General features: G+C 51.6%; 1 protein-coding gene across 1 annotated transcript; it reads right to left on the reverse strand.

The window, feature by feature from the left end:
* Positions 1-1777: 1777 nt before the first annotated feature.
* Positions 1778-12509, reverse strand: LOC138808521 (corrinoid adenosyltransferase MMAB). The gene is made up of 9 exons (XM_069994804.1): positions 12361-12509; positions 10409-10470; positions 7288-7381; positions 5981-6038; positions 4757-4829; positions 4446-4543; positions 4116-4180; positions 2930-2989; positions 1778-2233 (listed from the first exon to the last, which is right to left on the reverse strand). Exons 1-9 carry the CDS (start codon positions 12474-12476, stop codon positions 2149-2151), a joined length of 711 nt encoding a protein of 236 aa, XP_069850905.1. The 5' UTR covers positions 12477-12509; the 3' UTR covers positions 1778-2148.
* Between the last annotated feature and the right edge of the window lie 6 nt (positions 12510-12515).

Below are 12515 nucleotides of genomic sequence, written 5' to 3' on the forward strand. Positions count from 1 at the left end.
CAGCCCTTTCTGCCTCAGTTTCCCTACCTGCAGAATAGAGTCCCCTCCCCCTCCACAGCTGCTGTGGAGTTCTGATGAAATCGGGGCACACTTGGCACTGGGCCCTTCTGCAGTGCCGGCTGGCATCCCTGCTGGGGACACTCTCTTCCTGTCTGGGAGCTGACCTGGGCCAGGGCAGAGCAAAGGACACTCATTTTGGGTGGAGGGGGGAGTGCAAAAGGTATGAGGAATGTGAGACACTCAGTCCTCAAGTCGTCAAGATGAGATGCTTTCCTGCAGTATCTTCTACTTTTTCATGCCAATTTTCACGTCATTTTCAAGTTGAATTACACACACACACACACACACACACACACACACACACACACACACAAAGATCTATGTTTGCTACGCCCTGCGCCACCATTTACATAAACAACAGCTTGCTCTTTGTTTTGCAACCCTGTGTCCGCGTACAATGAATGATGGGTCCTGAGATTTCCTAGAGCTCATACGTACGTTGACTGCAGGATTTTATTCTATATTCCCACTTAGCTCAAGATACAGGCAGATGTGTTGGTCAGTGTATTTTGGGGAATACTTTTCCTTTTGCCTGGGGCTCTGCTCTGGCAGGGCAGAAGAGCAGCCCATCCTCTGTGCCGCCCATGCCAGCGCCGTTCTAACCAGGCCAGCAGCACAGAAACACCTGCCCTGCACCCGGAACCTGAATGCTGAGGTCCAGCCTGCCACAGCTCTGCAGGAAGGACTAGAAGGGTGTTGCACACAATCAGAGCCCATCTCTGATCTTTCCCATGGCGCTGTTGTTTACTGTGTCTAGCTTGCCCATCCCAGGGAGCCTTTGGGGGCTTCTGTGGCCACAACTGAGCAATGGCACTGGGCTATCTGCCTTCCTGGCTGGCCTGGAGAAACTACATAGCATTTAGGTACCTTGGGTTGCTCTTCCGGTTTCAGTCCTGCTGAGCCGGTCTGCCTAACACACCTCCTCCTTCTCACTACGGTGGTAGTGGACAAGGCCTCTTCCCAGGGCTTTTCCTCCCTGCTGGGCACCTGCGTCTCACTCTCTGTGCCCCAGAGCTGCAGACTTCCTAATAGACATGCTCTGCAGGGGAGATGGCGAGGACTGTGCCTGTGGCTGACACCTAACATTTGCTCATTTGCCAGCCGGGCATGATGAGCAGGGAGCCTGCTGCTCCGCGGGAGCTTGATACATAAATGATTGCTGAACAGGGATTGCCAGGTAGCTCAGCCCTGATGGCAGCGCGAGCCTGTCCTTCCCAAAGGTAGACTCCTTTGGTTCTTGGGGCAGCCTCTCTGCCCTTCGTAAATGTGTGTATTTCCAAGGACACAGCTGGTACTGGTAGTGGTGTTGGACTGCAGGACGGGGTGGCGGTGACAGTGGCAGATTGTCTGTGAGAGCCTGGCCGCACCTGTGACCTCACGTCTGCTGTCAACTGGCCTCCCTCTCCCCACAGCCTCCCTCCCGCCCCCGCCCCCACCCGTGAAAGGGGATTCTCCATGCTGCACCCCCACCTTGCAATCCCAGGCCAAGGCTGCTGAGAACTATGGCTCTGAAACATCCCTTCCCTGCCCTGTGGTGGTGATGGGTGGCTCACAGGTGACCCAACGGCCCAGTCCTGCCTGCTTCTCCTTTATAAACCTGACACTGAAAGCCCCACTGACACAAGTAAATCACGCTTACACTTCCAAGGGCTGCATTCCCATCAGAAACCCTTGAACAACCTGAGCTGGCAGCAGGAGGGGGTTCACTCCGGAATGCATTATCTCCCCTCCCCCCCAGACACACACACACATTCTTTCCCACTTTTATTCTTTCTTCTGCTCACCTCCCTTTCCTCTCAGCCATGGCATTGGTGTCTTCTGCAATACTGAGTTGACCCCAGTTCCACAGAGATGCGGGGCAGCCTGGGTAGATACAGGAAGACACAAGGCAGCCCGGGAAAATGCAAGGCAGCCTGGGAAGGCTGGGCAGAAACTTCCCTTGTGGGAAGGGACAGAGGATGAGGCGACCGGGGCCTGCACCCATGGGAGTGAGCTCTTCAGGCCCCAGGAGGGCAAAGAGCAAAGGTCACAGTGGTCACCATGCAGGGCCTGTGAAACCTGTGTCCACCATGGCCCAGTGAGTTAGACTTAGTCCCTCTTCTTGTATATTTTCTCTTGGTTGCCCTCCTTCATGGCTGCATATCTAGCTAGGGTGAAGAGGTAATCGCTGAGCCTGGAGATCAGAGGAGCAAAGAGAAAGATCTGAAATGAGTTAGGTCAGTGGTACCCGGGTCCTGCTTCTGTTAGCCTTTTAGGAGGAATTGTAAACCCCAAGCTCCAGGAGTCTGTGTGAGGAGAGGTGTCAGCAGGCTCGAAACCTTGACACTGTCTACATCCCTGAACTCTACCCACTAGATCCAGTAGCACCCCTCAACATCCTTGTGACAATCCAAAATGTGTACAGACACTACTGATGGCCTGGTAGAAGCGTGGGCCTGGAATATTATACTGCCCAGAACTAGTCCTCCTCCTTCCTCCTAGGAGGAAATTGCTCCACCTGCCCCCCAGGTGCTTGTATGACTCCCCCCAACCCCGAGACTGGCTCAGGAGGTCAGACTCCTGGTCACTATCGACATAGCTGGGAAAGCCTTCCTGAGGCGCCCAGGTGCCCTCCCCGAGGGCCTCGGCCTGCCACCCTGTCCTTGTGATTAGCATCGTCTCTGCTGGCTCTGCAGTGGTCTCCCGCCAGGCCTTCACCTCACAGGAAGAGGGCTCAGCTGCCTTCCCCGAGCCTGGCACAGTGCTAGGCACATGTCATACACCTATAAACACATGACAAGTAGGGGGTGATGGGGGGGGGCAGCCCTGGCACTGTTCCCCGGGCCTGTGGCACTGCTGTTAAGTTCCACTGCCACACTCCCACAAGTACCTGTTTAAGAACTTGGCCACGTTTGCATCAGTTTCCCCCGTCTGGACTAAAGGCACCACACTGAGAAAAAGAGGAAACACAGTCAGGCCAACTGTCCCAGCCAGTATTTCCCAACAGGCCGAGGATGGATGGTGTATGAGAGTGGGAGACGAGGGGAGCAGCCTGCTGAACTCCACAGGGCCTGGGGTTCTCCCTGGTGTGATGGAGTGGCCAGCCTCCGGCCTCCAGCCTCCCCAGGCGCTACCTGTCCTTAGCTGTGACTTAGAGCGGCTGTCGAGGGAGAGCTCGGGGGACCACGACAGCTCCTGTCTGCACACCGGAATCACAGACTGAATCTGCCAAGCACCAGCATGTGGCAAGGCCTTGCCGGGCCCTTCATGCGGGACGCTCTCAGAGCCCATGAGAAAATGATCCTCGGGACTGAGGCTCGGGCTTCTCATCCCCATCCAGGCTACACCACGGGCTGGTGGCCAGGGCAGGTGCCTGGCAGGCCTGCCCCATGGGCACCTCATTCCCCTCCATGCACTGGCGCTCTTCATGCAGAAGCAACGTTGCTGCCCATCGCCCTGCTCTGACAGTCTGCCCCAGGGTGGGGCTGGGGCACTGTCTGCCCCTTGGAGGGCTCAGCCCAGCCCTTTAGAGGGCCTTGGTCCTGCTGATGTGGATGACTTTGTAAACAAGCGATGTTTCATTCTTGTGAAGCCCAAGTTCCAAGAACCCAGGACATGCCTGAGGCTCTGTCTGGGCCTAAGAGCTTTGTGTGCAGGACAAAGCCTTCCTGCTACAGAAAACACTCAGGTTGGCTGGGTACTCTGCCATGGGTGACACAGGTGACTCCAGCCACAATGTCACCTCTGGGAGCCCTCTCTCTCTCTCTCTCCCTCCCTCTCTCTCTCTCACTTTTTGTCAGTCGTGGGGCTTGAACTCTGGGCCTGGGTGCTCTCCCTCAGCTCTTCAGCTCAAGGCAAGCGCTCTACCACTTGAGCCACAGCGCCACTTCTGGTTTTCTGAGTGGTTTATTGGAGATAAGAGTCTCATTGACTTTCCTGCCTGAGCTGGCTTTGCACAGCGATCCTCAGATCTCAGCCTCCTGTGTAGCTAGGACGACAGGCGTGAGCCACCAGCACCCGGCTTTGGGAGCCATCTCTTAACTCCTAGAAAGCGGGCCTCTGCTACATGGTCTTACCATCGCTCAGCACGGCGGCACACGGCCCGGCAGAAATGCAGGGCTGCGCTGCTCTTGCCTCCAGACTGAAAGAGAAGAAAGCAGGTGCTCATGCTGCACACAGGCTCCTAGAGACCCAGACCCCGCCCCACCACCGGGAGAGTGCTGTCCAGGGCCACTGCCAAGTACATGCACAGGGGGACTCTCCTCCATAGTGAGCAGCGCTGGGGAGGGGCAGGGGGCTGGTGCACAGCTCCTGTTCCTATTAAAGCTACAGGGTCCAGGGGTTCTGCCTATACACGGGGCCTGTACCCGCTTCCCTTCCCAGGGGAGGATGCTGGGATGACGTACGGGCAGGATAAAAGCTGTGAGAGGGGGCAGCTGGCTGGTGTACTTGTCGATCCACTGCTCCAGCTCTAGGATGCGGCTTGCCTCAAATGTCACCCGCTCTGAGGAGTCAGGACAAGGAAGCTGCCATGAGACCACGCCCACCACGCACAGGAAACGCCCACATCCTTCCTGCTGCCCCGCCCCCCCAACCCAAAGGCTTCTAGCTGCTGGGAGAGTTCCTTCCCTCCCACCCAAGTCAGCCCTGGGGCAGCACCAAAGAGGATGCCCCCACCCCGAGCCCTCTGCACCCCCCAGCAGGGTCAGAGGATTACTTAAGTGGGCCTCCCGAGCCGAGGAGTGCGGCGTGGCCAGGGCAGAGCCTACGTCCTGCAGGGTGCACTGGATCTGGGGAGCGAGAGTGAGAGTGAAGACTATGTGTGGCAGGGGTGGAAAGGGTGCAGTTCCCTACTGGGGGTGTCACTGAGCCCAGGCACTGCTGTCCTGTGAGAACGCCGTGTCTTCACGGCCCACCCAGCCCTGTGGAGGGCACCTGACATGGCTTTCTTGGGTCTGAGGGGGAGAAAAGGCCCCGAGGAACTTTCTCGACTCTGGCACCAGCTCCCTTACATCTGGGCCTTCCTTGTGAGCATTCTTCTCCTCTCGAAACCAACAGCCTTGATTTTCAAACTAGTTATGGCCAGATGTGATCATAAAGCACTGTAAAGTTCTGGAACTCAGACGCTCTGGATATCCTGGAAGGAGCTCCTGGAGCAGAATCGAGCTGGGCTCCCATATGGACTAATTCTATTCTATTCTATTTTATTTTTGTGCTCGTCCTAGGGCTTGAACTCTGGGCCTGGGCACTGTCCCTGAGCTTTTATGGTCAAGGCTAGCTCTCTACCACTTGAGTCACAGCTCCACTTGCAACTTTCTTGGTACTTTAGTGAAGATAGGAGTCTCACAGACTTTCTTGCCCAGGCTGGCTTCAAACAGTGATCCTTTTACCTCAGCCTCCTGAGTAGCTAGGTTTACAGGCGTGAGCCACCCCGTGCCTGTCTGGACCAGTTCTAGACCTGGGTCAGTGCATAAATGGATAGCTTGGGCATACTCCAAAGCATTCTGGGATGGCATCCCTGCAGAGACCCTGCTGCTTCCGGGACCCAGGCCCCTGAGAACAAGCAGGAGTCCTGTGGGCTGAGCTGCCTTTGGGCTCATTCTTTATGGAGGGGAGCTGCCTGTGCCTTGGGGGATGTTTAACCCTGATCTGCATGCATAGATGCCAGTAGCAAGCCCACCCCAGAGGGACAACACACACTGTCCCTCCATACTGCCCAAGATCCCTGGCTGATGACAGCTCTCTTTTACCCTCCCTTCACTTGGCAATGTCCTCAGCCTTCCCCCGTGAAGGATTACTTCTGATCGTCCGCCATGCTGCAGGTGAATGAACAGCTCACGAGGATGACCAGAGGAAGCCACAGTAAGATTACAGCTCAAGTTGTGGTCACCAGTCCCTAGGGATGAAAAACTCCATGGTGGGGTGAGACCATGCTACTTACATTCTCGAGCTCGTTGGCAAAGGCGTGGCCCTTTTCTGTGATCAGTTCCATGGCAAACCTATGAGGAAGAAGAAGAAAGCACAGGCTTCTAATCCAGGCTGTGAGACAAAAGGTCCAAGAGCAGTCACGGGTGTCCTTTTCTCGTAGGCCTGCCATCCGTCCCTGCTAGCAAACTGTGTACCTCTGCTATTGTCTGTCCTGAAAAAAATCTCACCTAGTCTAGCCACCTCTGAGACCTGACAGCACGGCATGAACGTTAGCTTGACAATGACAATAGCTAACATTACTATTTCTTGAGCAGACCCTGGAAGGAATGGGGTGGGGGTGGGGCAGACACACACACAGATTTATCTCATTAAATCCTCACAGGAACAGAGATGAGGCTGGGAAGGTGGCTCTGTGGTAAAGCGCTTGCCTAGCATGCATGAAGCCCTGGGTTTGATTTCTCAATACCACATACACAGAAAAAGCTGGAAGTGGTGCTGTAGCTCAAATGATAAGAGTGCTAGCCTTGAGCAAAAGAAACTAAGGGACAGTGCTTAGACCCTGAGTTCAAGCCCTGGGACTGGCACAAAAAAAAAAAAACAGAGATGAACTGTGTTACCATGACTGTCTGACAGAGTAGCAAACCGAGGTTCAGAGAGGCTGGGTGACTTGTCTGAAGTCACACAGTTCATAGGCAAGAGCATCAGAATTTGAACCCAGTTCATTCCCATACCCCTGGAACCACACAGTTCTTGGTGTGTGCTACCCCCTCCCACCTCACTGGCATCAGGCACTGCCTGGTGAGGTCTGAGCACAGGTCACTCCCTGGGGAGCTTTAAGTGCCAGGCTAAGCTGCTACCAAAGGTAGCAGCCTGGATCTCAGAGGGAAGGCCAAGTGGAACAGAGAAACCACCAGCCTGAGGCAGGCTGGCAGAAGAGCAGGAAATGCACCTTTGGTTTGGGAAGCCATGAGGTTTTGGAGCTGCTCATCATCATAACGTGCCCTGGCCTATCCTGACTAATTTTTGGAGTCACCCTTGTTAAACCTTTACTTATTTACAAGTTAATATATACTGGATGGCATACATATTCACCGGAAAAGTGAGAGGACCAGGGTCAGAGGGGAAGGCAGCACCCAGGACCATGGAGAGGGACACATGCTGGCTAGAGGGAGCGGGTAAGGCTAGAAGGGAGAGGTGCCTGTGGCCTGCAGCCCTGCCAAGCTGACAGCCTCTGCTTCTGGCCGTCCAACATGGACAACTTCCATTCACTGGTGCCCGATGGTTCAGGCTCAACCTCAAGGCCAATGCAATGTCCCTTACCCAATAGCTGAGCTTAACTCATCTGTAGTTCCCACAGCTTCAAATACTTGGTCGTCCTTGCGTCTCCTTTCTCCTGTAAAGGTGCTTGAAAACCCTGCAGAAAGGCATTTTGTTATTTTTTTTTTCCCTGATACATTGTGAAAGGAAGGAAGGAGGGAAGGAAGAAAGGAAGGAAGGTAGGTGGGTGTCAGGAACTATCAGAGTAGCTCAAGTAGTTACAGCACCTTCCTAGGAAGTACAAGGCCCTCAGTTCAACCCCCAGTAATGACAGCCCCCCAAACCCCCTTTCAACCTGAAGTATAACATAGAAAGTGCAATGATAAATGCACAAGCTTATGAGATGCATGGACTGAACACACCCCTGTGTTCTGCCTAACCCTAGGTTCAATCTCCAACATTCTCAAAATAAATGCTTACTAAGTGATCCCCTTTACCCCAAAAGAATCCTGTACAAACTAACCTGCTCAGAAAACAAAGTGTGGGGGCCGGGAATGTGGCTTAGTGGTAGAGTGCTTGCCTAGCATGCATAAAGCCCTGGGTTCAATTCCCCAGTACCATATGCACAGGAAAAGCTGGAAGTGGCACTGTGGTTCAAGTGGTAGAGTGCTAGCCTTGAGCAAAAGAAGCTCGCGGACAGTGCCCAAGATCTGAGTTCAAGCCCCAGGACTGGCAATAAAACAACAACAACAAAAACCAAAGCTGTGTGTAGGTTACACATACAGTCAGGATCCTTTTCAGTCTGGGTCATGGTTTGTGGTGCCTGGCACTGTCATGACAGGTCCTGGCCGGACACTCACAGGTAGGCTGTGGTTTTCTTTGAACACAATTTCATAGAAAACCATCAGAGGAGCTGCCCCGTGATAAATCAAGACCAAATGAAACAAGACCAGTGAGTCATCAGGCCTGAGTCCGACACACAGTTCCCTTCCTGCCTAGAGTGAGTAACTGCTGTGGCGTTACCCACTGTGGCTTCAGCAAGGGTCTTTCCTGCAATATACAGAATTAGCCCTGCTTTGGGGCAGTGTCCAAGCCACAGCAAAGCCCTGACTTCCCTGAATCCTGTAAGTCGGGCACCTTCCTACAGAGCCATTCCTGATTCAAGGCTGCGCAATTCAGGGATCCACAGCCAACGGTCCCAACCATGTCTGAGTGCAGATGTCCCTGGAGAGGACAAATAACACTTGTAATTTCTGTGTATGTTGTCTTTTGGTTATCATGGTAATCTATAAATGACTTGAAATTAACTCTTTTGTTTTGCAACAGGGTTTTGTTATGTAGTCCACAGTAGGTTTTTTTTATTTTGTTTTGTTGTGTTTGTTGTTGTTTTGTGCTGGTAGGGGGGCTTGATCGCAGGGCCTAAGTGCTGTCCCTTAGCTTTATTACACATGATTAGTGCTCGACCACTTGAGCCACACCTCCACTTCTGGCTTTTTGGTGCTTAACTAGAGATAAGGGTCTCACAACTTTCCTGCCCAGGCTGGGTTTGAACCACAATCCTCAGATCTCAACCTCCTGAGTAACTATGATTACAGGTGTGAGCCTATAATGTCTAACTTAGCTCAGGGTAGTTTTGAACTTACTAAATAGCCCAGGCTGGCCTGGAATTTGTGACCCTCATGCCTCTGCCTCAGGTGTTGAGATTATAGGTGTGTGCTACCCTACTTCTCCCATTTTTACTTTTTTTTCAGTGTACAGGTCAGTACCTTAATTATCCTCTGCAGATGTTTATACTTTTACTATGTATGTATCTATCAAAAAATATTGCCTAGTAGTGATCGGCATTATTTCCAAAAATGATATCATACTGCTGATATATTCTTCTGTGTCTTTTTCTGTACATTATGTACTGGTATTTTTTTAATTATCAGAGTAATATATGCTCATTATAAAAAGTAATTAATGTGTGTGTGTATGCACATATACAGTTTTGTTTTTTTTGTCAGTCATGGGGCCTGAACTCTGGGCCTGGCCGCTGTCCCTCAGCTCTTCAGCTCAAGGCTAGCGCTCTACCACTTGAGCCACAGTGCCACTTCCGGCTTTTTCTGCTTATGTGGTGCTGAGGAGTTGAACTCAGGGCTTCATGCATGCAAGGCAAGCACTCTACCACTGAGCCACCTTCCCAGCCCCCTACAGTTTTTTTTATCTAAATAGGTTCAGAAGATTTAGATTGTTCTGTAACTTTTTTTTTTTTGTCGGTCCTGGGGCTTGAACTCTGGGTCTGAGTGCTGTCCCTCAGCTCTTCAGCTTAAGGCGAGCGCTCTACCACTTGAGCTACAGCGCCACTTCCGGTTTTCTGGTGGTTTATTGGAGATAGGAGTCTCACGGTTTCTCCTGCCCAGGCTGGCTTTGAACCGAGATCCTCAGATCTTAGCCTCTTGAGTAGCTAGGATTACAGGCGTGAGCCACCAGCGCCCGGCTACTTTTTTTTTTTTTTTTTTGTCAGTCATGGGGCCTGAACTCTGGGCCTGGGCGCTGTCCCTCAGCTCTTCAGCTCAAGGCTAGCGCCCTACCAGTTGAGCAACAGCACCACTTCTGGCTCTTTTCTGCTTATGTGGTGCTGAGGAATCGAACCCAGGGCCTCATGCATGTGAAGCCAACTTCCCACTGAGCCAACTTCCCAGCCCTGTTCTGTAACTTGTTTTGTCTTCTTTTATGAGGGCACCCTTGCCCCAAGCATGCCAGGTAAGCAAGCCTCTACCACTGAGCTCTGAGCCACACTTACCCCAACCTACCTTCCTTTCCCTTCTTTCTTTCTTCCTCTTTCTTTTTTTTTAGCACTGGAATTGAATTTTCTACCACTTGAGCCATGTCCCCAACTCTTCATTCATTTTTCAGGAAGCCCTTGCTTTTGTTTAGAGCCAGCTTCACACCTCCATCTTCCTATCTCCACTTCCCAAGGAGCTGGGACTACAGGCATGAGTTGCCCCATCTGGGCTTGCAACTTGTTTTATCACTTAATATATTCTAGGCATTGTTCATTTCACCTTCCATTTTTGTGATGCATATTCAGACCCATCATATTGTCTCTAGTGTCTACAAGGAAGCTGGAAGAACTCTAAAATGATGTTTGTTTGTCACCTGCTTTTTTTTTAATTGCATTTTTCATCTGTCCCCACCCTACCTTTGTCTCCTGTTTTGGTGTAAATCTTGGGGATCTTGGGTGTCTTTGAAGAAGGCTGTGGCCTAAGGGGAAGCAGACATGAAGAGACAGTAAGTGGGGATGGCTTATGCAGGGGACCTCCATGAGTGGGTCTCAGCTTGCTGCTTGCAACCTTGATGGTGGCATTTACCCCACACTTCTTGGATGTTAATCTCTTGTTGACACTTTTCTTCTCCAAACCTTCTAGTTGCAAGTTGTCTGTAGGCAAACTCTGTGTCTTGCCCTCATGTCTATCTGCAGCGTAGCTGATGTTGAGCACTGGTCAATGTGAGTGCTCAATAAATATTTGCTGCAAGAAGAGATCAATCACTTCCCATAGCCCTTGCAACATAGTGTATTATAGGCATTCTCCCCTGGAATTAGCCCTGAAATTTTCCCATAACCACAAAGATAGGAGCTACCTCTAACTTCAGGACTGCTGTGACTCATCTTCTGAGGTCACCCAGGGAGGAAGAGGCAGTGCTGAAATTTATGACCAAAAATGTCCCACTTCAGACCCCAAACTGTGACCTCTTTCCTCCTCTAACTCTTACCTCTAAACCTTTCAACTGGGACTTTTTGTTGTTGGTGGTGGTGGTGGTTGTAGGGCTTGAACTCTGGGCCTGGGCAGTATCCCTAATCTCTTCAGCTTAAGGCAAGCACTCTGCCACTTGAGTCATAGCTCCACTTCCTCAATTCTGACTCTTTACCACCAAGTCAGGGCCAGAAAACGAGGCCACTTCCATTCTACAAGGCTTTGAGTGCATTCAGCAATTAAAAACAACAACAATAACAACAAAACCAGAAACAGAAACAAAACAAAAACTGACCTAGGCTCTGGCAACTCACACCTGTAATCCTAGCTCCTTAGGAGGCTGAGATCTAAGGATCGCATTAGAAATACAGTCCAGGCAGAAAAGTCCCTGTGAGGCTCTTATGTCCAATTAACCACTCAAAAACTGGAAATGGAACTGTGGCTCAAAGTGGTAGAGTGCTAGCCTTGATCAAAGGAGCTAAGCAACAGCACCCAAGCCCTGAGTTCAAGCCCCATGCTGGACAAAAACAAAACAACAACAAAAACCACCCAAATGGAAAAATACAGGATTTGAATACTGGCATTTTTACCAAAAAAAGTTTTAATTTTTAAATGCTGTGGTACTGAGGTTTGAACCAGAGCCTTGTAATTGCTACGATGGGGCTAGTGGTTTTAACCATTGAGCCCAGCTTTTTGCTGGTTATTTTGGAGATGAAATCTTGCAGACTTCTGCCCAACTGGTCTTAAACAGTAGTCCTCTCCATAGTAGCCTCCTAAATAGCTAGGATTATAGTTGTGAGCCACCAACACCTATTAAAACTTATTTACAGTGCTGGGCATTATCCACAACCCCCTCCCCGGGGCCTGCTAGGCAAATGCTCTGTCACTGAGCAACATCTCCCTCCCCCCCCAAAAAAAAGGTAACATCCCCTTGTCCTCCAACTCACCCCCCCTCCAAATTGGCATTTCCAAATAGCAACCTATAACTTGAATAAATAGCTCTAAATGGTCATGTGACATTGCAAAGTTAATTCAAAGAGTTAAATTAAGGGGTACAAAATATATGGACTCGTTATTAATTCAGGGTAGACTACAGGGCTTGAGGTGTGAGGCCCAAGTTCCAGAGAAGATGCCGTAAACCTTCTTTCCATCACGTTGGAGTATGTGTGAATAGCATCCACTGTTCTGGGGAAGGGTTACTATTTAGAGCCCGAGTCGCAGGCTCCCCTGTCCCGCAGAGGCTGTGCCCTGCCCGGACTGCGCGTGTGCAAATAAAATCCTGGTCTCCGGCTTCCACGATGCCCGCGGTGACGTCAGAGCACAGAGGGGACGTCACCAGTGTGACAGTACCGGAACTCACGGCAGGTGTTCTCCAGTTCCCTCCCGGCCACATACTCACCCGTCCCCGTCTTCCTCGCCCTGAGGGGCGCGGCTCCGGAAACGGGGACATAGTAACCTACTAGCGCCAAGGTACCCGCGCAGGCCAAGGCGGCCCCCCAGGCCCCACACAGCCATGCGATGGGCGGCGCGTCGGGGATTGACCCCGCGGGGCCT

Source organism: Dipodomys merriami, unplaced genomic scaffold (assembly GCF_024711535.1).
Source record: "Dipodomys merriami isolate MVZ:Mamm:240054 unplaced genomic scaffold, mDipMer1.0.p SCAF_45, whole genome shotgun sequence".
Classification (NCBI taxonomy): domain Eukaryota; kingdom Metazoa; phylum Chordata; class Mammalia; order Rodentia; family Heteromyidae; genus Dipodomys; species Dipodomys merriami.